This window comes from Triturus cristatus, chromosome 9 (assembly GCF_964204655.1).
Source record: "Triturus cristatus chromosome 9, aTriCri1.1, whole genome shotgun sequence".
Classification (NCBI taxonomy): domain Eukaryota; kingdom Metazoa; phylum Chordata; class Amphibia; order Caudata; family Salamandridae; genus Triturus; species Triturus cristatus.
The window spans coordinates 1,227,573,398-1,227,599,116 of NC_140592.1; the positions used below are offsets into that span (position 1 = coordinate 1,227,573,398).

The window sequence follows — 25,719 nt, forward strand, 5'->3', positions numbered from 1 at the left end:
ATGTAAGACGGTTTCCTCCATTGGCTCCAGACGAGTCTACCAAGGCCTTGACTTTTGTGCCTTTTCCGCCTGTTTACATGTGTGGTTATGTTTTGTACCCTACAGATGACTGCAGTTTGTGCTAGGACCTTCTAGTTGACCCTTTGACCTGCGGAGTTTAGGAAGCTCCAGAGGGTGGCGTGCTATTTGTTTGTACACTAAATTCCTGGGGACTGTGGAATCTTTTAAAGTTGCCTTACGGAGATAGCTGTCTTACCTCAATGCTTTGCACTTTACTTACTTCCACGGATGCTTAAAAGTACATGTAACAATAACGGTGCAGTTTTGTGTAATCGTTATTTGTGCTTACATAATTTAATGAAATGGATATGGAAACCTTCTGTGATGCAATGGAGCACGGTGTAGTCACTATACGTCACACGCAGTGTTTTAATGGATTTTAAACCTTTATACAACTGTAATAATTTGATCATGTACTGTTAATTTCTAATGTTTTATAGTAGTGTATGATTTTATGGTTTTAACCTCCAAAAAGTAATTATTATTGATATTCTTACTCCACTGACCCATTTCGGGAAATGCAACCACGTTATGAACAATTCTCTAGGGAAATCAGGTCGGAATAGGTCGATGTTCAGAATGAGTAACTTTGAGGATATAGTTTTGTATTTCTTCATGTTGGGGAACAGGTAGGGCATTCCTGATGGTTTAGTTAGTTCTCAGCTCCTCCAAAGTGTGTTAATAAAAAGAAACTTTCATTCATTCTTGGAGTAATATTTGATAGACTCAGGATTGTCCAATAAAACTGGGTCATTTCATCTTCTTAATGCTTCTCTGATGTGAAAAATTCCTGGACTACTTTACAGGATGATAAAAAAAATACCTATGCCGTGATATTTTAAGCGCCATCTTTACCACGGCGAGTCTCTGATGTAAATGTGTCCTGCTAAGGTACAAGCACTATATGGTAAGCGTGGGAGGCCCACCATGAGTGAGGGTACAGTGCTCACAAGGGGGAGACTTCAACCGCAAGTGCAGACAGAGCATGCGCAGCCAGGAGCACTTACATGTCCCTCTTGAAGCTCTGCGAGGGCAGGTCCAGGGCTGGGTTCTCGGAGATGCTGATGGCTTCTTGCATGGCAGCGAGCAAGCCATTCCCTCCTTCACCACGGAGTGACGGGCCGAAGCACTCGGGGCGGCGGATAAGCAGCTTCACCACGACACTGGCATTCTCCTCCACACTCTCACCTGCAGATAAGATATGTTAGAGGTCCTTTACAGAAACTCGCATCTTTGCTATATGAAGCTAACCTGCACAGGGTTCTCAGTGCTTGGAGACCCTCGTGGATGATTAGACGCGCTTTACAAATCCTGTTTAATTTGATGATAAAGTGAACTGTTTACACACTGCCTTAAAGCACAGATGCAAACCCAGAGTCACATGTGCAAGTATCCCAGATGTGCGATCTCACGCAGGCTGAGACAGCGTACCTTCACCTGCAGCGCCTGCGCAATACTCACCATTCACAAAGACGGCAAACCGCAGGAAAGACAGGTACCGCTCCCCTTCGATGGGATTCCAGCCAATGTCAGGATACCCTTTAGCAATCAGCATCGGACAGCTCTGCAGTCCACAGCCCGCCAGGTAGGTCACCACCTGATAACCAATAGAAACCGCAAGGGTCAACATCTAATCGTGCGAGAAACTGAAGGACCAAGAGGGCGATGGCAGGACACGTTACTGCCCATTGCTACACGTGGTATTATTGTTGGCATGTACAGATTGTGGGTTCTTCGTCGATGCGCTGATAAACCTCTCCCCCCTGCTAGCACTGCCTGACTAGAGCAAGCCATATGTCAAACCGAATGGGCACTCGTTGGACCTTTGTGCCTGAGAAGCACCTGATACTTTGTGTGCTCTTTGACTATTCACTGTGCTCTCTACCGGTCCCAGTGAATTCCTTTAAGCCCAACCCCATAAGACGTAATATGTGATATAGATGCAGAAACTTGAGTATTCACCTAGGGGTCTCTGAAAATGAACCTGCTTGCTCTTTTTTTCCCTTCTTTTTTTGGTTGGGGCCTCATTTGTGCCCCATTGTAGACGGAGTTAATTCCACACCCCTGAAGTTAACGGCACTAGGGTCCAGTTGCCTCTCCAGGTGCAGGCTGAATTGTAATTGTATTTATTTAGAGATTACTACCCCTGACGAAGCGTTGAAGCACGTAAGCAAATAGCACACTACATCCGGAACCCAGAGAGGATTTGTGGTGGATTAGAAGAGAGGAACAAACGTTGTTAATTGGAGTGGTGGACATATGAGCCTGTTAGTTCGAATGAAAAGGATAATGGAGAGATAGGAGGGAAGAATTTTGAAAGTGTTTCTCGGGACCATTAGGTTTTGGAAAATAAGGAGAATGTTTAAATCATGTTGCCTAAAAAAAGACACAAATGTGAGCCAGTTTAAGTAAGGAGAAAAGGTAAAGATAAAAGCAGCAAGGAAGCAGGGTGAACAGCTGCATGTTTAGGGCTCTCGCTGCCCCATAGGCACAAGAGTCAGAGTGCACCCATCACCCAGTCCACAGCGAAACTGGTCGTATTCCTTCCTGCTTGGGGGCATAAAATGTGTCTTACCTTTTCCAGGTCAGGCTCCTCCAAGGACAGCGCCAGCTCGTTGTTGTCCATGACAGATGAGGCAGCGACATCCAGCGGTGTGGAGCCCCTCATGGACGGAGAGGCTGCAGATGAAGGAGAAAGATGTCAAGTGTGTATGCGGTGGCAGTACACAAGGCAATGCAGCAGAGGGAACCAGAAAACCACAAATGAAATCAATGAACAGATACAGAGAGAAAGGAACAGTATCTCACCTTGAACATAAGATTCTTTGATATTATCTAACTCAAGGGTGCGCAATTTATCAAAATCAAAGTGTGAAAGCCTTACTCTGTCCCTAAACTTGTAACCGGGACCAGTTCTACCAGCAAAAGTAACTAACAGTGACCGGTTCTGCCAATAAGAGTAACTGGAAAAGGGACCGGTTCTACAAGCAAGAGTAACTGTAACTGTAAGAGGACTGGTTCTACCAGCAAGAGTAATTATAACTGTAAGAGGGACCGGTTCTACCAGCAAGAGTAACTATAACAGGGACTGGTTCTACCAGCAAGAGTAACTGTAAGAGGGAATGGTTCTACCAGCAAGAGTAACTGTAACAGGGACTGGTTCTACCAGCAAGAGTAACTGTAAGAGGGACCGGTTCTACCAGCAAGAGTAACTGTAACAGGGACCGGTTCTACCTGCAAGAGTAACTGTAAGAGGGACCGATTCTACCAGCAAGAGTAGCTGTAAAAGGGACCGGTTCAACCAGCAAGAGTAACTATAACAGGGACCGGTTCAACCAGCAAGAGTAACTATAACAGGGACCGGTTCAACCAGCAAGTGTAACTATAACAAGTACCGGTTCTACCAGCAAGAGTAACTGTAAAAGGGACCGGTTCCACCAGCAAGAAAACTGTAAGAGGGACCGGTTTTACCAGCAAGAGTAACTATAACAGGGACCGGTTCAACCAGCAAGAGTAACTATAACAGGGACCAGTTCTACCAGCAAGAGTAACTGTAACAGGGACCGGTTCAACCAGCAAGAGTAACTATAACAGGGACCAGTTCTACCAGCAAGAGAAACTGTAACAGGGACCGGTTCTACCAGCAAGAGTAACTATAACAGGGACCGGTTCTACCAGCAAGAGTAACTATAAGAGGGACCGGTTCAACCAGCAAGAGTAATTATAAATGTAAGAGGGACCGGTTCTACTAGCAAGAGTAACTGTAACAGGGACCGGTTCTACCAGCAAGAGTAACTATAAGAGGGACCGGTTCTACCAGCAAGAGTAACTATAAGAGGGACCGGTTCAACCAGCAAGAGTAACTATAACAGGGACCGGTTCAACCAGCAAGAGTAACTATAACAGGGACCGGTTCAACTAGCAGGAGTAATTATAACTGTAAGAGGGACCGGTTCTACCAGCAAGAGTAACTATAACAGGGACCGTTTCAACCAGCAAGAGTAACTATAAGAGGGACCGGTTCTACCAGCAGAGTAACTACAAGAGGGACCAGTTCTACCAGCAAGAGTAACTGTAAGAGGGACCGGTTCTAATAGCAAAAGTAACTGTAACAGGGACCGGTTCTACCAGCAAGAGTAACTGTAACAGGGAGCGGTACTATCAGGAAGAGTAACCGTACAGGGACCGGTTCTACCAGCAAGAGTAACTGTAACAGGGACTGGTTCTACCATCAAAAGTAACTGTAACAGGGACTGGTTCTACCAGCAAGATTAACTGTAACAGGGAGTGGTTCTACCAGCAAGAGTAACTATAACAGGGACCGGTTCAACCAGCAAGAGTAACTATAACAGGGACCAGTTTGACCAGCACGTAACAGGGAAGGTTTCCACCAGCAACAGTAACTGTAACAGTGATCGGTTATACCAGCAAGAGAAACTGTAACAGGGACCGGTTCTACCAGCAAGAGTAACTGTAACAGGGACCGGTTCTACCAGCAAAAGTAACTGTAACAGTGACCGGTTCTACCAGCAAGAGTAACTGTAACAGTGACCAGTTCTACCAGCAAGAGTACCTGTAACTGTAACAGGGACCGGTTCTACCAGCAAGAGTAACTGTAACTGTAACAGGGACACCGGTTCTACCAGCAAGAGTAACTATAACAGGGGCCGGTTCAACCAGCAGGAGTAACTATAACAGGGACCAGTTCTACCAGCAAGAGTAACTGTAACAGGGACCGGTTCTACCAGCAATAGTAACTATAACAGGGACCGGTTCAACCAGCAAGAGTAACTATAACAGGGACCAGTTCTAAGAGTAACTGTAAGAGGGACCGGTTCTACTAGCAAGAGTAACTGTAACAGGGACCGGTTCTACCAGCAAGAGTAACTATAACAGGGACCGGTTCAACCAGCAAGAGTAACTATAACGGGGACCAGTTCTACCAGCAGGAGTAACTGTAAGAGGGACCGGTTCTACCAGCAAGAGTAACTGTAACAGTGACCGGTTCTACCAGCAAGAGTAACTGTAACAGGGACCAGTTCTACCAGCAAGAGTACCTGTATCTGTAATAGTGACCGGTTCTATTAGCAAGAGTAACTGTTACTGCAACAGGGACCAGCTCTCCCAGCAAGAGTAACTGTAACAAGGACCCGTTCTACCAGCAAGAGTAACTGTAACAGGGACCAGTTCTACCAGCAAGAGTAACTGTAACAGGGACCGGTTCTACCAGCAACAGTAACTGTAACAGGGACCAGTTCTACCAGCAAGAGTAACTGTAACAGAGACCGGTTCTACAAGCAAGAGTAATTTTAACTGTAAGAGGGACCGGTTCTACCAGCAAAAGTAACTGTAATAGTGACAGGTTCTATCAGCAAGAGTAACTATAACTGTAAGAGGGACCGGTTCTACCAGCAAGAGTAAATGTACCAGGGGCCGGTTCTACCAGAAAGAGTAACTGTAACAGGGACCGGTTCTACCAGCAAGAGTAACTAACAGTGACCGGTTCTACCAGCAAGAGTAACTGTAACTGTACAGGGACCGGTTCTACCAGCAAGAGTAACTGTAAGAGGGACCGGTTCTACCAGCAAGAGTAACTGTAAGAGCGACTGGTTCTACCAGCAAGAGTAAATGTAACAGGGATTGCTTCTAACAACAAATGGTACTGTGACAGCAACCAGTACAACCAACAAGTGTAACTGTGACAGGGACAAGTTCTACCAGCAACTGTAAATGTGACAGGGACCGGTTCTGCCAGCAGTGGTAAATATGACAGTGCAGCTGTGACAGGGATTGTTTTTTTTCAGCAAGCGTCACTGTAACAGGGACTGGAGACTAGTTCTACTAGCAAGTGTAGCTGTGACACAGACCGGTTCTGCCAGCAAAAGTAACTGTAACAGTGACTGGTTCTACCAGCAAGAGTAACTGTAACAGGGGCCGGTTCTACCAGCAAGAGTAACTGTAACAGGGGCCGGTTCTACCAGCAAGAGTAACTGTAACAGTGACTGGTTCTACCAGCAAGAGTAACTGTAACAGGGATGGGTTCTACCAGCAAGAGTAACTGGGCAGGGACCAGTTCTACCAGCAAGAGTAACTGTACAGGGACCGGTTCTACCAGCAAGAGTAACTGTAACTGTAAGAGGGACTGGTTCTAACAGCAAGAGTAATTGTAAGAGGGACCGGTTCTACCAGCAAGAGTAACTGTAACAGGGACCGGTTCTACCAGCAAGAGTAACTGTTACACGGACCGGTTCCACCACCAAGAGTAACTGTACAGGGACCGGTTCTACCAGCAAGAGTAATTGTATATGTAAGAGGGACCGGTTCTAACAGCAAGAGTAACTGTAACAGAGACTGGTTCTACCAACAAGAGTAACTGTAACAGGGACCAGTTCTACCATCAACTGTAAATGTGACGGGGACCGGTTCTGCCAGCAACAGTAACTGTAACTGTAAGAGGGACTAGTTCTAACAGCAAGAGTAACTGTAAGAGGGACCGGTTCTACCAGCAAGAGTAACTGTAACAGGGACCGGTTCTACCAGCAAGAGTAACTGTTACACGGACCGGTTCCACCAGCAAGAGTAACTGTACAGGGACCGGTTCTACCAGCAAGAGTAATTGTATATGTAAGAGGGACCGGTTCTACCAGCAAGAGTAACTGTAACTGTAAGAGGGACTGGTTCTAACAGCAAGAGTAACTGTAAGAGGGACTGGTTCTACCAGCAAGAGTAACTGTAACAGGGACCGGTTCTACCAGCAAGAGTAACTGTTACACGGACCGGTTCCACCACCAAGAGTAACTGTACAGGGACCGGTTCTACCAGCAAGAGTAATTGTATATGCAAGAGGGACCGGTTCTAACAGCAAGAGTAACTGTAACAGAGACTGGTTCTACCAACAAGAGTAACTGTAACAGGGACCAGTTCTACCAGCAACTGTAAATGTGACGGGGACCGGTTCTGCCAGCAGTGGTAAATATGACAGTGTAGCTCTGACAGGGATTGTTTTTTTTCAGCAAGCGTCACTGTAACAGGGACTGGAGACTAGTTCTACCAGCAAGTGTAACTGTGACACAGACCGATTCTACCAGCAATGTAAACTATAACAGGTGTAAGTATAACAGGGTCCAGTTCTACCAGCAAGTGTATCTGTGAGAAAGACCAGTTCTGCCAACAAGTGGAACTGTGACAGGGGACGGTTAAACCAGGTAGTTCCCTGTGGAATCATTGCGAATGGGAATGGCGATCCTGCCTCCTGGTGTTATCTAAAGAACCAACGCTTAACACATGGGCTATCATCACCGCAGAAGAAATCACTGCTCCATGAAGTCCATGCACTCAGGGTTCCCACTGGACCCCTGCCCCCGCTACACCTACTCCAGAGGTCTCCAAACCATCAATGTAATTCTCCCACCCATTCTGAATGACTCCACCTCGTAAGCACCCTTCTCAGATGCTTGGGAACATGCAACTGCACTCCCACTGCTGAAGAACACGTCAACGCATTCCTACTACAGAACAATCTCCCTGCTACAATTCCAGGACAAGGTCTGAGAGAAAATCATCCACAGACACCTCATTGTACACAGCAGAGACCACCAACTTCTCAACACCACTCAGTCCGGTTTCAGACCCTGCCACAGCATGTAAACTGCCCCCATTGCCACCACAAATCCGCATGAATTTGAATTGAGAAATCATGGCGGCCCTCAGCCTTCTACACTTAGGTAGCATTTGACATGGTCTCCCTTCCCATCTGCTCCAACGCCTGCACAACGTCTGAAGAACAAGTTACTAACCTTCGGTAACGATGTATCTGTAAGAAACATTAGTTAGTTAGATTCCTCACCTTAGAATATCCCCAGGCGTCAGACTGGATCCGGAAGATTTTTCGTCAGCAATACCCCTTGCGCGTCGCTAGGCGTCGTCTGCGGCTCCGCGTCCGTCGTCGGCGTCGTGCGCCGGGATGACGTCGTCGGAGTACTTAGACGCCGCCCTCGCACGCTGACGTCAGTTCTTGTACATAGCCTTCCGCGCCAGGAACGCAGAGCCATGCAAAGACCGACACTGGTGCCAAAAATAAAATCTAGGGGCCTGAAAGGACAACCTTAACCCTAGATGTCAGTTCGCAGAACGGGGAGGATGGGTGGGTCGGTGAGGAATCTAACTAACTAATGTTTCTTACAGATACATCGTTACCGAAGGTTAGTAACTTGTTCATCTGAAAGAAACACGTTAGTTAGATTCCTCACCTTAGAATAGATACCCAAGCAATACCATCCCCGGTGGTGGGTCTGCGAACCAAGATCACACCAGAAAGTCCTGGAGGACAGAACGGCCAAAGAAGCCATCCCTCCGGACTTGGCTGTCAAGGCAATAATGCCTGGCAAACGTGTGTAGCGAAGCCCACGTTGCCGCCTGACAGATGTCCTGCAAAGGGACACCCCGTCCCAAAGCAGTAGTAGCCGCTGTGGCCCGAGTAGAATGGGCGCGCAGCCCAACAGGAGGGTCCTTTTTAGCCAAGGAATAGCAGATTTTTATACACAAAACGACCCACCGAGAGATGGTTCGTTTGTGCACAGCTTTCCCCTTCTTAGCGCCCACGTACCCAACAAAAAGCTGGTCGTCCACCCGGAACTGTTTGGTGCGGTCCAGATAAAAGGAGAGCGCACGTTTTGGGTCCAGACGGTGGAGCCTCTCTTCCTCTTTGGAAGGATGCGGAGGCGGAAAGAAGGTGGGCAAGGTGACAGACTGCCCAAGGTGAAATGGAGTCACCACTTTAGGAAGAAAGGAGGGACGAGGCCGAAGGACAACCTTGTCCGGATGAACAGATAGAAAAGGAGGCTTTGAAGATAAAGCCTGGAGCTCACTCACCCGTCTAGCCGAGGTGATGGCTACCAGAAAAGCAGTCTTTAGAGTTAGAAGACGAAGAGGGCAATTGTGAAGAGGCTCGAAGGGAGCGCACATCAGGAATGTCAAAACCAGATTCAAGTCCCACTGAGGCATTACAAAAGGGACAGGAGGGAACGTGTGTGTAATGCCTTTGAGAAAGCGTGTAACCACAGGGGACTTGAAAAGAGAAGGCTGATCAGGAAGCCGCAAGAAGGCGGAGATGGCAGCAAGATAACCTTTCAGGGTGCCCAGGGCAGAGCCCTGCCGGGCCAGAGAAAGAAGGAAGAGGAGAACCTCAGAAAGAGGGGCGGAAAGGGGATCCACAGCCTTTGCTGTGCACCATGCCACAAATTTGTTCCACCGGCAGGCGTATACCGACTTTGTGGAGGGACGCCTGGCTGCCAGAATGATATCACAGACTTCAGGAGGCAAGTCAAATGGCATCAACTGCCGCCGCTCAATCTCCACGCATGGAGGTGGAGGCTGGACAGGTTCGGGTGGAGGACCGTCCCCTGCTGCTGCGACAGAAGATCCTCCCGAAGGGGCAGACGTATCGGGGGATCGGTCAACAGACTGAGTAGCTCGGGATACCAGTATCTTCGTGCCCAATCCGGAGCCACCAAGATGACTTGGGCCCGGTCGCGCCTGATCTTCTTCAGCACTCTGGGCAGAAGTGGTATAGGCGGAAAGGCGTACAACAGACCGCAACTCCACTCGTGACGAAAAGCGTCGCCGAGCGAGTGCCGCCTTGGAAATTCCAACGCGCAGAACTGCTGACATTGCGCATTCTCTTCGGTGGCGAATAGATCTAACCAAGGCTCTCCCCACTGCTGAAAGAGGCCTTGCACCACTTCGGAGTTCAGACGCCATTCGTGATCCATCATGCACCGGCGGCTGAGTTCGTCTGCTCTGGCGTTCAGAGAGCCCGCCAGATGTTGAACCACCAGGGTGACGCCCTGGTGTTCCAGCCATGTCCAGAGGCGCAGAGCCTCCTGACAAAGGGTCCACGACCCCACCCCGCCCTGTTTGTTGCAGTACCACATGGCGGTGGTGTTGTCCGTGAACACCTGCACGACACTTCCCCTGACAGAGGGAAGGAAGGCTTTCAGTGCAAGCCGGATCGCTCTCAACTCCAACAGGTTGATGTGGAGACGAGACTCCGCCGGAGACCAGAGGCCTCTGATCTCCGCCTCTCCCATATGGCCACCCCATCCCAGGAGGGACGCATCCGTCACTACGACATGCTCCGGTTGGGGAAGGGAGAGGCTCTTGCCCTTGACCCACTCGAGGTCCGTGAGCCACCACTGCAACTGCTGTGCAGTACCCTCCGAGATCAAGACATGGTCGGACAGGTTGCCGTGATGCTGGGCCCACTGAAACTTCAGGTCCCACTGCAGAGCCCGCATGCGCCGCCTGGCGTGATGCACTAGTAGGATGCAGGAGGCCATCAGCCCCAGAAGCCGCAACACTAGCCTGACCGAAACCCGGGATAGAGGCCGAAAGATGGGAATCAGGGCCTGTATATCCCGGACCCGCTGTTCCGGAGGATGGACCCGGAACTGCGCCGAATCGAGAACCGCTCCGATGAAGAGGAGCTTCTGAGAGGGGCTCAAGTGTGACTTCGGCACGTTGATGGAAAACCCCAGCAAATGCAGGAGATCCGCCGTAGTCTGGAGGTGGGAGACGACTGCCTGGGGCGAGCCCGCCTTCAACAACCAGTCGTCGAGATAGGGGAAGACTGGGACCCCTGATCTGCGCAGATGAGCTGCGACCACCGCCATCACTTTCGTGAACACCCGAGGGGCACTGGTGAGGCCGAAGGGGAGCACGGTAAACTGAAAGTGCTCTTGGTCCACCGTGAACCGCAGGTAACGCCGGTGGGCCGGCAGGACGGGGATATGGAAATATGCGTCCTGCAAGTCCAACGCTACCATCCAGTCTCCAGGGTCTAGGGCAGCTAAAACCTGAGCCAACGTGAGCATCTTGAACCTCTCCTTTCGGAGGAAGGCATTGACGTTCCGGAGGTCCAAGATAGGGCGCAGGCCCCCCTTGCCCTTCTTGGGAACCAGAAAGTAGTGGGAATAACAACCACGACCTACTTCTGGACTCGGAACGCGCTCGACGGCCCCCTTGGCCAAGAGAGCCGAAACTTCCTCGCGGAGAAGATCCAAATGATCCCCCGAGATACGGTGGTGCTGCGGTGGCATGGCTGGAGGGGTCGTCTCGAAGGGGAGGGAGTAGCCCCTTCGGACGATTTGCAGCACCCACCTGTCCGATGTTATGGACCGCCAGTGGAGCAGGTGATGGCGAACCCTGCCGCCCACTGGCGTGGTATGGGCCTGAAAGCTCGGACTAGGAAGGCTTTGAGGCGGATGCTGCCGGGGTGGATGTGGGCTGACCACGTCGGCCTCCATTTCCGCCACGGCGGAAGCCACGTCCGCGACCGCGCGCAGGTTGGTTCTGCGGCTGGTGGCTTTGCGGACGGGAGGAGGCGCCCCTTCCTTGGCCACGAAAGGGGCGAAAAGCGGAGGTGTGCGCCCGCGGAGCCGAGAGGCCCAAGGACTTGGCCGTAGCCCGGGAGTCCTTAAAACGGTTCAGCGCACTGTCCGCCTTCTCACCAAACAGGCGAGTGCCTTCAAAGGGCATGTCCATGAGGGTGTTCTGGACATCCCCGGAAAATGACGTGGACCGCATCCAGGCGTGGCGGCGGAGCGCCACCGTGGTGGAAATCGCCCGACCTAGCGAGTCCGTGGTGTCAAGCCCACATCGTATGGCGTGCCGTGCCGCATCCCTCCCATCGGCCAAAGCCTGGGTAAGACGCGTCCGGACCTCCTCCGGACACAGGGGCAGCACGTCCTCCACCGTATCCCACAGGGAATGGGAATAACGGTCCAAGAGACAGGCGGTATTTAAGGACCGCAGGCCCAAACTAAGGGACGAGAACAGTTTCTTGCCAAACTGCTCGAGTCTCTTGGAATCCCGGTCCGGCGGAGCGGTCGGGAAGGAGGATTGGGAAGTAGAGGCCTGGATAACCAGACTCTCGGGGGTGGGGTGTTGGGACAGGAAACTGGGGTCGCCCGGAGCAGGGCGGTGGCGCCTGGCAACGTTCCTATCCACAGGAGGAACTGTGGAGGGCTTGGACCAGGTGCCCTGCAGAACGTCAGTGAGGGCCTCGTTGAACGGCAGCAGAGGCTCAGTGGAGCTTGCTGAGGTTTGAAGCACCTCAGTGAGGATGTTGGTCCTCACAGCCACGGCAGGCAACTCGAGCCCAAGGGCCTCAGCCGCCTTGCGCAGCACCACAGAAAATGCTGCACCCTCCTCCGAAGCCACGGTCGGAGGAGAAGTGAATCCAGCGTCTGGCGAGGTGTCCAGTCCGCTGGCCTCCCCCAGTTCATCTGCCCAGTCCTGAGAAAGCTGTGACTGAACAGCCAGAGGGTCCTCGAACCCCTCCCAGTCGCCCCCTTCTTCCGATTCCTGATAAACAGGAGGAATGATCGGAACCGGACTGTAGAGATGGTAGGACTCAAGCGGCGTCGGATGCGGCGTCGGCGGACGCCGTGCCGGCGTCGGGTCCGGATGAGGGCTAAACCGGGGCGTCGGCGTCACAGGCGTCGGCGTCGGTGGCGCCGGTGACGGCGTCGGTGGTTCAGGCGTCGGCGCCGGTGGAGGAGTGACAAGGTCAACCGGCGTCGACTGGGGCCCAGGCAAGGGCCCCGCGGGGACCTGCGGCGTCGAGACCGGAGTCGTCGACGGCGCCGGGGCCGGAGCCGCCGGCACGCGAGGTCGCCCAGTCGAGTCCGCGGGGCCCGAAGGCGCGCCAGCGGGCGTCGACGGCGGGGCCAGGCTCCTCATGGCCGAGAGGAAGGCACTGATCTCCGCCGGCGCCGCGTCAGCCCCAGGGACCGGAAGGTATGGGGGTGGACGCGGCACCTGCGGCTCCGCCGGAGCCGCGGGGGTGGAACCACTTGGACCCTCGGCCGAGTCGCGCGACCGGCGAGGGGAGTCCGAAGAGCGATGTCGCCGCTTGGACTTCTTAGAGTGTTTGGACTTACCCGACGACTTGGAGCCCGACGAGCGATGGTGGCGTCGGCTAGGGCTCCGCGAGCGATCCTTGGACCTCCTCCTGGACCGGGATCGCGCACGACGCGGAGCCGAGTGGCGAAGCTCCAGAAGCTTGCGGGACCGCTCCCGCCTAGCCTTCGAAGTCAGGGCCTGACAGTCGTTGCACGACTCCGCGTCGTGGTCGAGGCCTAAGCAGTAGAGGCACCGGCGGTGGTGATCGGTCACCGACATCAGTCGATGACAATCTTCACAAGCCTTGAACCCAGGCATCCTACCGGCACCAGATGTCGACAGACAAGGATCAAAAATGATCAAAAAGATTTAGTCAAAAAAGACTAAAAGGGGTAGCTCTCCCGGATCTGCGCTTACTGGCGCGGAAAAAAGAAGAACTGACGTCAGCGCGCGAGGGCGGCGTCTAAGTACTCTGACGACGTCATCCCGGCGCACGACGCCGACGACGGACGCGGAGCCGCAGACGACGCCTAGCGACGCGCAAGGGGTATTGCTGACGAAAAATCTTCCGGATCCAGTCTGACGCCTGGGGATATTCTAAGGTGAGGAATCTAACTAACGTGTTTCTTTCAGATTCAAAGTGCACGCTCTCCAATGGATCTGATCCTTCCTGACTGGAAGGACCCAGTCAGTCACCCTGGCACCATACACCTCAGTCAACCGCAATCTCATCTGCAGAGCTCTGCAAAGATCCTCCTTGAGCTTGACCATCTTCAATGTATACGCTACACTGGCTCCCTATATACAAATGAGCACATTTCAAACTCCAAACTTTCAAGGCACTACATAACACTCCCCAGCATATCTCAACAGTTGCATCTGTTTTCATACATCTTCCTGACATCTTCGCTCGTCCTGACTACGAATTGAACACATTCCATGCATATGGAAAACCAGATTCAGAGGTCAAACCTTTCCCTACATCACTCCTAAAGAACAAGCTACTTCGGTAATACCATATCTGGTAAAGGGTCTATCTAGACGCAGATTCCATATCTTGGAATTATTCCCAAGCGTCAGACTGGATAGGGACATTTTTCATGAGCAGTACCCCTGCAAGCTGGTAGATGGTGTAGTGCCTTTCCAGACCAGGAGTGTGGACCCATAAAGAGCACTAACCATTGGTGTGGAAAACTAGTGACCTGAAAGGGGAAACAGTCTTGTTGCACAAGTTACTTACCTTCGGTAACGATACATCTGTAAGAAACATTAGTTAGTTAGATTCCTTACCTTAGAATATCCCCAAGGCGTCAGGCTGTATCCGGAAAGATTTCTCGTCAGCAGGACCCCTGCGTGTCGCTAGGCGTCGTCTGCGGCTCCGCGTCCGTCGTCAGCGTCGTGATCGCGGGATGACGTCATCGGAGTACTTAGACGCCACCCTCGCGTGCTGATGTCAGTTCTGTGTTCTGTACATAGCTTTCCGCACCAGGAACGCAGAGCCATGCAAGAAACCGACACTGGTGCCATGAAACTAGGGCCCCCCTGAAAGGGAACCTTAACCCTAGATATCGGTTAGCAGAACGGGGAGGATGGGTGGGGCGGTAAGGAATCTAACTAACTAACTAATGTTTCTTACAGATATATCGTTACCGAAGGTAAGTAACTTGTGCAGCTGAAAGAAACACGTTAGTTAGATTCCTTACATTAGATTAGATACCCCAGCAATACCAACCCCGGTGGTGGGTCTGCGAACCAAGATCACACCAGGAAGTCCTGGAGAACGGAACGGCCAAAGAAGCTGTCTCTCCAGACTTGGCTGTCCAGGCAGTAATGCTTGACAAACGTGTGCAGCGAGGCCCACATTGCTGCCTGACAAATGTTCTGCAGAGGGACACCCCATCCCAAGGCAGTAGTAGCCGCTGTGGCCCGAGTGGAATGGGCCCTCAGTCCCACAGGAGGATCCTTCTTAGCCAAGGAATAACAGACCTTAATGCACAAAACAACCTACCGGGAGATGGTTCGCTTGTGCACTGCCCGCCCCTTCTTAGCGCCCACGTAGCCAATGACGAGTTGGTCGTCCACCCAGAACAGTTTTGTGCGATCCAGATAGAAGGAGGGTGCACGTTTTGGGTCCAGACGGTGGAGTCTCTCTTCCTCTTTCGAGGGATGCGGAGGCAGAAAGAAAGTGGGTAAGGCAATGGACTGCCCGATGTGAAAGGCAGTAACCACCTTAGGAAGAAAAGAAGGGCTAGTCCTCAGAACAACCTTGTTCGGATGGACAGAGAGGAAAGGAGGTTTAGAAGAAAGAGCCTGGAACTCACTCACTCTTCTGGCAGAGGTGATGGCAACCAGTAAAGCAGTCTTGAGAGTCAGAAGACGAAGAGTACAGTTATGAAGTGCCTCAAAGGGAGCGCACATCAGATGAGTTAACACCAGATTCAAGTCCCACTGAGGCATTACAAAGGGAACAGGAGGGAACATGTGAGTAATGCCTTTCAAGAATCTATTGACAACAGGGGACTTGAAAAGAGAAGGCTGATCAGGAAGCCTCAAGAAGGCTGAAACAGCTGAAAGATATCCCTTGATGGTGCCCAGAGCAGAGCCCTGCTCGGCCAGGGAAAGAAGAAAGAGGAGAACCTCAGAAAGAGGGGTGGAAAGGGGATCCACAGCCTTTGCTGTGCACCATGCCACAAATTTGTTCCACCTGCAGGAGTATACCGTTTTAGTGGAGGGACGCCTGGCTGCCAGAATGACATCACAGACTGCAGGAGGCAAGTCATATTGCATCAACTGCCACTGCTCAATCTCCACGCATGGAGGTGGAGGCTGGACAGGTTCGGGTGGAGGACCGTCCCCTGCTGCTGCGACAGAAAGGTCCTCCTGAAGAGGCAGTCGAATCGGGGGATCGATTGACAGACTGAGTAGCTTGGGATACCAGTATCTTCGTGCCCAATCCGGAGCCACAAGGATGACTTGGGCCCGGTCGCGCCTGATCTTCTTCAGCACTCTGGGCAGAAGTGGTGGAGGCGGAAAGGCGTATAACAGACCGCAACTCTACTTGCGGCGAAAGGAGTCTCCGAGCGAGTGCCGCCTTGGAAACTCCAACGCGCAGAACTGATGACATTGTGTGTTCTCTTCGGTGGCGAATAGATCTAACCAAGGCTCTTCCCACTGCCGAAAGAGGCCTTGCGCCACGTCCGAGTTCAGATGCCACTCGTGATCCATCATGCACCAGCGGCTGAGCTCGTCCGCCCTGGCGTTCAGAGAGCCCACCAGGTGTTGAACCACCAGGGTGATGCCCTGATGTTCCAGCCATGTCCAGAGGTGCAGAGCCTCCTGACAAAGGGTCCACGACCCCACCCCACCCTGTTTGTTGCAATACCATATGGCGGTGGTGTTGTCCGTGAACAACTGCACTACACTTCCCCGGACAGAGGGAAGGAATGCCTTCAGTGCAAGCCGGATCGACCGCAGCTCCAATAGGTTGATATGGAGCTGGGTCTCCGCCAGAGACCAGAGGCCTCTGATCTCCGCCTCTCCTATGTGGGCCCCCCATCCCACGAGGGACGCATCCATCACCACTACGTTCTCCGGTTGGGGTAAGGAGAGGGATCTGCCACTAACCCAATCGCGGTCCGTGAGCCACCACTGCAACAGTCTTGCAGTGCCCTCAGAGATCAGGACGTGGTCGGACAGGTTGCCCTGATGTTGAGCCCACTGGAACTTCAGGTCCCACTGCAGAGCCCACATCCGCCACCTGGCGTGATGTACCAGCAGGATGCAGGAGGCCATCAGACCCAGCAGCCGTAGGGCCATCCTGACCGAAACTCGGGATAAAGGCTGAAAGATCGGAATCAGAGCCTGAATATCCCAGACCCACTGTTAGGGAGGATAGACCCGAAACTGCGCCGAGTCCAGAACCGCTCTGATGAAGAGGAGCTTCTGGGAGAGACTCAGATGTGACTTCGGCATGTTGATGGAGAACCCCAGCGAATGCAGGAGGTCGGCTGTAGTCTGGAGGTGGGAGACGACTGATCGGGGCGAGCCTGCCTTCAACAACCAGTCGTCGAGATATGGGAAGACTGGAACCCCTAATCTGTGCAGATGAGCTGCGACCACCGCCATCACTTTCGTGAACACCCGAGGGGCACTGGTGAGGCCGAAGGGGAGCACGGTAAACTGAAAGTGCTTGTGGTCTACCGTGAACCGTAGGTAACGCCAGTGGGCCGGCAGGACAGGGATGTGGAAATAAGCTTCCTGCAAGTCCAACACTACCATCCAGTCTCCAGGGTTTAGGGCAGTCAGAACCTGAGCTAAAGTCAGCATCTTGAACTTCTCCTTCTGGAGGAAGGCGTTGATGCTCCGGAGGTCCAAGATAGGGCGTAGGCCCCCTTTGCCTTTCTTGGGAACCAGAAAGTAGTGAGAGTAACAACCCTGTCCTACTTCTGGGCCAGGAACGCGCTCGATGACCCCCTTGGCAAGAGGGCCGTAACTTCCTCCTGCAGAAGCTGCAAGTGATTCCCCGACATGCAGTGGTACTGCGGTGGCATGGCTGGAGGGGTCGCCTCGAAGGGTAGGGAGTAGCCCCTTCGGACGATTTGCAGCACCCACCTGTCCGAAGTGATGGTACGTCAGTGGAGCAGGTGATGGCGAACTCTGCCTCCCACTGGCGTGAAATGGGCCTGAAAGCTCGGACTAGGAAGGCTTTGAGGCAGATGCTGCGGGAGCAGATGTGGACTGACTGGCTCTTCGTTCCCCTGCTCCGCCACGGCGGAATCCATGTCCGTGACCATATTGAGGCTGGTTCTGCGGCCTGTGGCTGGACGAACGTGCGGGGGCGCCCCTTCCTTGGCCACGAAAGGGGCGAAAAGAAGAAGTTTGCTGGCGCTGGGCCGAGAGGCCCAAGGACTTGGCCATAGCCCTGGAGTCCTTAAAGCTCTCCAGCGCGCTATCTGCTTTGTCGCCAAAAAGGAGACGGCCATCAAAGGGCATGTCCAAGAGAGTGCTCTGGACATCCCCTGAAAAGTTTGTGGACCTCAGCCAGGCGTGACGACGAATCGCCACCGTCGTTGCAATCGCTCTACCCAGCAAGTCCGTGGTGTCAAGTCCACATCTGATGGAATACCGTGCTGCATCACGCCCCTCAGCAAGAGCCTGGGCGAGCCGTGTCCTGGCCTCCTTTGGACACTGGGGCAGCACGTCCACCACCGTATCCCACAGAAGAGCTTACTGGCGGTTGAAGCACCTCAGTGAGGATGTTAGTCCTCACGGCCGCTGCAGGGAGCTCCAGACGCAAAACCTGGGCCGCCCTGCGCAGCACCACAGCATAAGTAGCACCCTCCTCCGTAGCCACGGAAGGAGGAGAGATGAAACCAGTGTCAGGCAAAGTGTCTAAACCACTGGCGTTCCCTGGCTCATCTGCCCAGTACTGACTTAATTGACACTACTGTGCCAGAGGGTCCTCAGACCCCTCCCAGTCCCCCTGTTCATCCGTGTCCTGGTAAACAGTCATAAATGACGGAGACGGTCATAGATGAAAGGCTCCGACGCCGGACCCGGACCGGGGCTGAAACTAGGGACGGCGTCGTCCGAGGACGGTGCCGGGAGTGACACCATGGGGGTCGGCACCAGCGGAGGAGTCGTAAGGTCAACTGGCGTCGACCGGGATCCAGGCCTGGATCCCACTGGGGCCTGTGGCGTCGGGACCGAAGTTGACGACGGCGCCGGGGTCGAAGCCGCCGGCTCGATAGGACCCCCAGTCGGACCTGCGGGGCCCGGAGGGCCGCCGGCAGGCCTCGACGGCAGAAAGAGACTCCTCATGGCCACGAGGAAGTCCCGAATCTCGCCCGGAGTCGCATGAAGCCCAGGGACCGGAAGGTGTGGGGCCGGATGCGACTCCTGTGGCTCCGGTGGAGCCGCGCGGGTGGTGCCACCCGTACCCTCGGGTGAGTCACGCGACCAGCGAGGGGAGTCAGAAGAGCGATGTTGCTTCTTCGACTTCTTTTTACTATGCCTCGACTTACCTGAGTGCGAGGACTTGGATCCCGACGAGCAGTGATGACTGCAGCTCCGCAACCGGTCTCTCGACTTCCTCCTCGACCGGGACCTCGAGCGGCGCCGAGCCGACTGCCAGATCTCGAGGAGCTTGCCAGACCGCTCCCGCCTAGCTTTCGAGGTCAAGGCCTGGCAGTCGGGGCACGACTGGTCATCGTGGTCGGCCCCAAGACAGTAGAGACACCGATGGTGGGGGTCGGTAACCGACATCAGTCGGTGACAGATGTCACACAGCTTGAACCCGGGCATCCCTACCGGCACCAGGAGTCGAAGTCGATTCGAAAAAGATAGACAAAAATGTCCAAAAAGTTAGTCAAAAAATGACTAAGGGTACGCTCTTCCCGGATCTGCGCTTGCTGGCACGGAAAAAAGAAGATCTGACGTCAGCGCGCGAGGGCGGTGTCTAAGTACTCCGACGACGTCATCCCGGCGTTCACGACGCCGACGACGGACGCGGAGCCGCAGACGATGCCTAGCGACGCGCAGGGGTACAGCTGCCGAAAAATCTTTCCGGATCCAGCCTGACGCCTGGGGATATTCTAAGGTAAGGAATCTAACTAACGTGTTTCTTTCAGATCCTAAAAATCAGTTTGCAGAGCAGGGAGAATGGGTGGGTCATAAGGAGTTTGTGGCTAGATAGAGTCTCTACCAGAGAAGGTGTTACCGAAGGTAAGTAACATGTTCATCTGATAGAGACTTCTAGCTGCAGATTCCTTACCTTAGAATAGATACCTAAACAATACCTCCCCGGAGGTGGGTCTGGGAAACTGAGTCATACTAGAAAGTCCTGAAGGACCGAATGAGCAAAGTGCCGACAGACCTGACTGTTCAGGCAATAGAGCATCATGAATATGTGTAGAAAAGCCCACGTTGCTCAATGCAGATATCAAGGACCGGAACTCTGCATGCTTACACAGTGGTCGAGACCGTAGCTCTGGTGGAATGAGCACGCAAACCCTCAGGCGGATGCTTCTTTACCAATGTGCAGCAGATCTTAATGCAGAGCACGATCCATTGTGAGACAGTCCGCTCCTGCACGGACTTATTCTTCTTCGCTCCAACAAGCCCAAGAAGAGTTGGTAGTCCACCCAAAACTCTCTTGTGCAGTCAAGGTATAACGACAACGCTCTTTTTGGGTTCATTTAGTGGAGTTGCTCCTCTTCCTTAGAGGGATGTGGCAGGGTGTAAAAAGCAGGCAGGGTGGTGGACTGGTGTACATGAAAAGGAGTAACCACTTTTGGCAGAAAGAAGCTCTAGTGCGAAGAACCAGCTTCTCGAGGTAGATGTTCAGGTATTGAGTCTTGGATGACAAAGCCTGAGGCTCACTGATCCTCCGGGCAGATGTTACTGCTACCAGGAAGGCAATCTTTATGATAAGGAGTCTGAGTGGACAGTTGTGCAGAGGCTCAAAAGGAGCACCTACCAAGAACATCAGGTCTATATTATGGTCCCACTGAGGCATGATGAAGGGGGAAGAAGGAAAAATATATTGCAAACCTTTCAAGAACCTATGTAAAATAGGGGATCAGAAGAGAGATGGCTAGTCAGGCAACCACAGTAAAGCTGAGATAGCAAAAAGACAGCCCTTTAAATAGCCCTTTAAGGTGCCAGAGCAGAGCCCTGTTGGGCAAGGGAAAGGATAAAGAGAAGGACCTGAGAACGGTTAGCAGAAGGAGGGTCAACCTTTTTCTCTGCACACCACGTCACAAACTTACCCTAATGCCTGGTGTATACTGTTTTGGGTGTGGAATGTCAAAAACTGTCAATTGTTGATGCTCTATCTCCGTGCATGAGGGTGGAACATTGACAGGTTCAGGGGGAGACACTCCCCTGCTGCTGTGACAGAGGTTCCTCCTGAAGGGGCAGCCTAATCGGAGGACTGATGGCCATGATCAGCAGCTCGGTATACCAAACACTGCGAGCCCAGTCTGGAGCCACAAGGATTACTTGGCCCAGTCATTTCTGATCTTCTTGAGAACTTTGCACACGAGTGGTATAGGTGGGAAGGCGTACAGGAGGCCTGAGCTTCACTTGAGACGAAAAGATACTCCCAGCGAGAGCCGCCGTGGAAACTCTAGCGCGCAGGACAGCTGACAATGCGCGTTAAACGGTGGTGAACAAATCTAACCAAGGCTCTCCCCACTGCTGAAAACAACCTTGCACAACCACCGGATAGAGACGTCATTCATGATCTGTTAGGCATCTTCGGCTGAGTTTGTCCACCCTGGTATTCAGAGAGCAGGGCGTCTTGACAAAGGTTCCATGACCCCACCCAGCTGCTTGCTGCAGTGCCACATGACGGTGGTATTGTCCATGAACACTTGCACTATCCTACCCTTGATAGAAGGTAGAAAGGCTTTTAATGCCAGCTGGATCACTCAGAGGTCCAGAAGGTTGATCTAGAGTCTGGATTCTGCCAGAGATCAAATGCCTCTGATCTCCAGCGCTCCCAGATGGCCATCCCATTCCAGGAGTGATACATCCATTACCAATTTGAAATCTGGCTGGCAAAGAGAGAGTGGTCTGCTGCTGACCCAATTGTGGTTCGTTAACCACCACTGCAGATCTTTTTCAGTTCCCTGCGTTATTTGGACCATATCGGAGAGAGTCCCCTGATGCTGCGCCCACTGGAACTTTAGGTCGCACGGCAGAGCCTGCATATGCGCGTAGGCATCTGCCACAAGCAGGCTGCACAAGGCCATGCGTCCCAGCAGCCTCAGAGTCAGCCTTACTGAAATCCAGGCTAGAGGCTGAAACATCGCTATTATACCCTAAATATCCTGGACTCACCATTTAGGAGGAGAGAACTGCGCTGGGTCAAGAACAGCTCTGATGGAACGGAGCATCAGAGGGAGTCAGGTGTGACTTTGGTATGCTGATAGTGAACCCCAGTGAAAGCAGGAGGTCCAGCTTAGTCTGGAGGTGGGAGATAACAGCCTGGCGCAAGCCCACCTTTCAACAGCTAGTCATCGAGATAGGAGAAGATGGCACCCCTGATCTCTGCAAATTACATGCAACACCCGAGGGACCCTGGTAAGGCAAACTGAAAGTGCTTGTGGCCCACTGTGAACCGCAGGTAATGTCAGTGGGCAGGCAGGACGGGATTGTCGAAGTATGTGTCCTACAAGTCCAATGCAACCATCCAGTCTTCTGGGTCCAGGGATGACAGGACTTGAGCGAGCATGAGCATTTTGAATTTCTTCTTGAGGAAGACATTGAGAAGGCGCAGGTCAATGATAGGATGAAAACCTCTGTCCTTCTTGAGCACCAGAAAGTAGCAGGAATAGAAACCACAACCTACCTCTGGAGTAGGCACCTTCTCAATGGCTCTTTTGGACAAGACAGCCATCGCTTCCTGGTCCTCCATCAGCCTGTCCCAAAAAGGTGGCATGGGTGGAGGGGTAGTCATGAAGAACCCATTGGTCTGACGTTATCGACCTCCAGTGAGGCAGTTAATGGTGTATCCTGCCTACCACTGGGGGCCCATGGTGGTAAGAGTGCAAAACAAGAAGGGTTTAGAGGCTTTCTCTGGAACCATGAGCAGCACCTGCACAACCGAATCCCACACAGCATGGAGGTAACAGCCCTCTAGGCACATGGTGTTCACGGACCACAGTGCCAGGCTGGTGGAAAAAAAACAACTTCTTACCTAAGGTGTCTAGCCTCTTAGATCCCCTATCTGGTGGGGCGGTAGGGAATGTACCAGCATTTACATGGGAAGTGGAGGCTTGGAGTAGGGTGTTGAGTGAGAAAATTGGGGTCCCTGGGTGGGGTGGTGGCGGCGGGCAATCATGCTGTTCACAGGAGCCCCTGTGCTGGGCTTGGACCAGGTTCCAAGCAGGACGTCTGTAAGGGCTTCATTAAATGGGAGAAGTGGGTCTGAAGAGGCTACTCCCGGCTGAAGAACATCTGTCAAGACATTTGCCTTGACTGCCACTGAGGATAGGCTAAGGTCCAGGACTTACCACCACCACCATTGCAAATGATGTTCCCTCCTCCAAAGCCACAGTAGTGGGAGAAAGCATGCCAGTATCTGGAGAAGTGTTGAGTCCATGCCTCCATCATGTTCTCACACCAGTCCACGTTGGTATCTAAAGGGCTGGTTATCTTCAGGGTCCAGTGACCCCTCAAAATTCTACCCGAGTCCAAGCCCATATAGAGCTTAGGCTGTGGCCTGGAAGCCATGGCTACAGTCAGCGCTGTAGTCAACGTCGGAGGACGCACCTCTGTGTCGGAGTCAGAGTCAGGGATTAAAATGAGAATGGTGCTGCCAGAGGGCACAGCCGGCATTGGGGAAGGTTGAGATGTTACAGCCGTCGGTGGTCTGGATCCATCTATAGATCCAAGGGATCAGACAGGTGCCAAGGCAGAGCTGCCAGCGTGGAATCAGTAGGGGCCACTCTTGAACCCACAGGGCTAAAAGGAGCACTGTAAGGAGCGGCCCACTCAAATATAAGCTGTATGGCCTCATAAAACTCTTGAAGTGGAGTGGGAGTCACTCTGGATCCTGGAAACTCGGGGAGACGCAAAGTCAGCCCAAGTGCAGGCTGAATTGCGGAGCTTGCCCTCGAGTGATGATGCTCCCTTGTCACGTCTGAAGACCGCCACAGACGGGGCGTAGTCAAAGACCCCTTCTACTTCTTACTTTTCTTCTTTTTCTGGGACTTACCCAAGTGGGCTGACAACTTCAAATGCAACGAGGATCTTGGATTCCGTGACCAATCCTTTGATCTTCCTCTCAACTGGGATTGAGACCATGGCAGCATCACATATCTGACAGCAAGAAGTTCGAGGGACCGCTCCCTCAAGGCCTTGGAGTGCATGGAGTAGAAATCTGCGCAGGTCGTTGCTTTGTGGTGGCACTCCAGGCCAGAGGCAAACAAGATGTAGGTCTGTCACCGGCATCTGTTGGGGACAGGCTCTGCAGGGCTGGAAGCCGATCTTCCTAGTGGATATCTCCCTGTCACACCAGGAGAAGAACTCAAAAAAGCACAGTCAAAAAGTTACTGACAGGGTAGCTCTCTCTAGATCTGTGCTCACAGGTGTAGAAAGAAAGAAAATAACTGAAATCAGTGCGCTTGGGTGGCACCTGTATAGTCACCGCGCAAGTCAGTTCGGGCATGGACGATGCCATGCAGAGCCGAACGACACCACCTAACTGTGCGCAGGAGTACGGCTCACGAAAAATTTCCGGATCCACTCTGATGCCAGGAGATAATTCTATGGCAAGGTTCTGCATGTAGAAGTTTCTATCAGATGCGTGGAGCGACATGCTGTCTCTTATAAGAGCCTCCTCCTCACTTCTTGAAGTCTGCAAGAAGCTGATGACATGGTTTGACAAGTAGTCCCACTAGGCCCTAGATTTGGCTAGAGTCTCGCCTGCTCAGTGCCAGGATACCCTCCCGGGATAGTGCATCCTACAAATCTGTATATAACATAACATAAATAACACACTGGAGGTTGCACTATTGCCTTTATTCAATTGGCATCACAGGAAATACCTTGTAAAAACATAATATTGAACAAACGCATAAAATGCCAGTCAGTCCACTTTAAACCTAGAGCTTGTGTTTGTGGGTGCACTAGCCTTGATATGGGTCAGGTCTTCACTGTGTGCATCATGTTAACCCAAGCATAGGCTTCAGCCTCAGAAACCCCATTCCATCAACATGCTCTTTCCCCTTCGCTATTTGTCAATCCTCCTCCACTATGAGTCAGGTAGATAACTGAAGTCTTGTAAACTTCTGAAGCTTCACAGGCTACATAGACATGACGTACCTAGTCCAACACTACTGTTCTCCAGCAGATAGCTAAGATGCTCAAACATGGCTTTCTGATTCTGTCGGCTGATCCGGCAAAAGTAGCAAAGGAAGCGACAACAGCTGGCCACCATCTTGGGGAATGCGATCTGCTGTAGGAAATCAAGAAAGAAAGTAAAGATAATGTTAGCAGTTAGAATGCTCACAGTTCCTGCAATCTTACAGAAATACATGTGAGATTACCACTGTATGAACATGCTAACAAAGAGGCCTTAAGGTGCCTTAGACTTCAAGACAATCATTAGCAAACATCAACAAATGTTCATTGCAGCAGAACCTCACCTTATCTCAGGTGCCCATTGAACCCCAGCTCATTTTAGGTGCCAATTAGCCAGGATTGCCTGGGGAGGACTGAGTGTCACTTCAGAACACTGCTTGCCTTCAGTATTGCCAAGCACGCTTCTAAGTGGCATTGGCTCTTTTTTTGCTCAATGTGGCTTAATAAATAATCACATAGTCACATGTGGAGATTTTGTGAGCTTGTTTGCTCTTGTGGTTCTTTCGAAGGTAATTCTCCCAATATTTGCTACAAGTGAGAGCAGCTGAGACTTCAACAACAGTAAGAGGACTGCTCTGTAGAAGTCTGGTGAATCTAGGCGGAGCATTTGAAGGGGGTTGTAGCTGCAGAATCACTGTGATAGTTTCTGAGTACTTCTGACACAAACAGAACAAATATCACCAAAACTAAAGTCTGACTCCACGCAAGGGCTGCATGGTGCTCACTGGAGTATGGGGTGCTTCCATTTAATGTTGGCAAAAGACATACAATTGGCAGTTCGGGCTGGACTGTTCCCATTGGGCGCAGGATCAAGACTAATTTGCATATGGCTGGGTTCAAACTGGGATGGCATGGGGAGCAAAAAAACAATGGCTTTAGGCTCAG

At 52.3% G+C, this 25,719-nt stretch overlaps 1 protein-coding gene across 4 annotated transcripts in view; it reads right to left on the bottom strand.

Moving 5' to 3' along the window:
* The window catches only part of RYR3 (ryanodine receptor 3), a 2,047,168-nt gene that overhangs the window by 1,020,086 nt on the left and 1,001,363 nt on the right, over positions 1-25,719 (bottom strand). For 2 of the 4 annotated variants that reach the window (XM_085627314.1, XM_085627312.1), the window contains 4 exons: positions 24,796-24,925; positions 2,636-2,739; positions 1,522-1,657; positions 1,068-1,248 (listed from right to left, as the gene is read on the bottom strand). In XM_085627314.1, the coding sequence (XP_085483440.1) occupies positions 1,068-1,248; positions 1,522-1,657; positions 2,636-2,739; positions 24,796-24,925 (551 nt within the window). Of the gene's footprint in view, positions 1-1,067; positions 1,249-1,521; positions 1,658-2,635; positions 2,740-24,795; positions 24,929-25,719 lie in introns of all 4 variants that reach the window. The other 2 variants (XM_085627313.1, XM_085627311.1) reach the window with 1 other exon arrangement.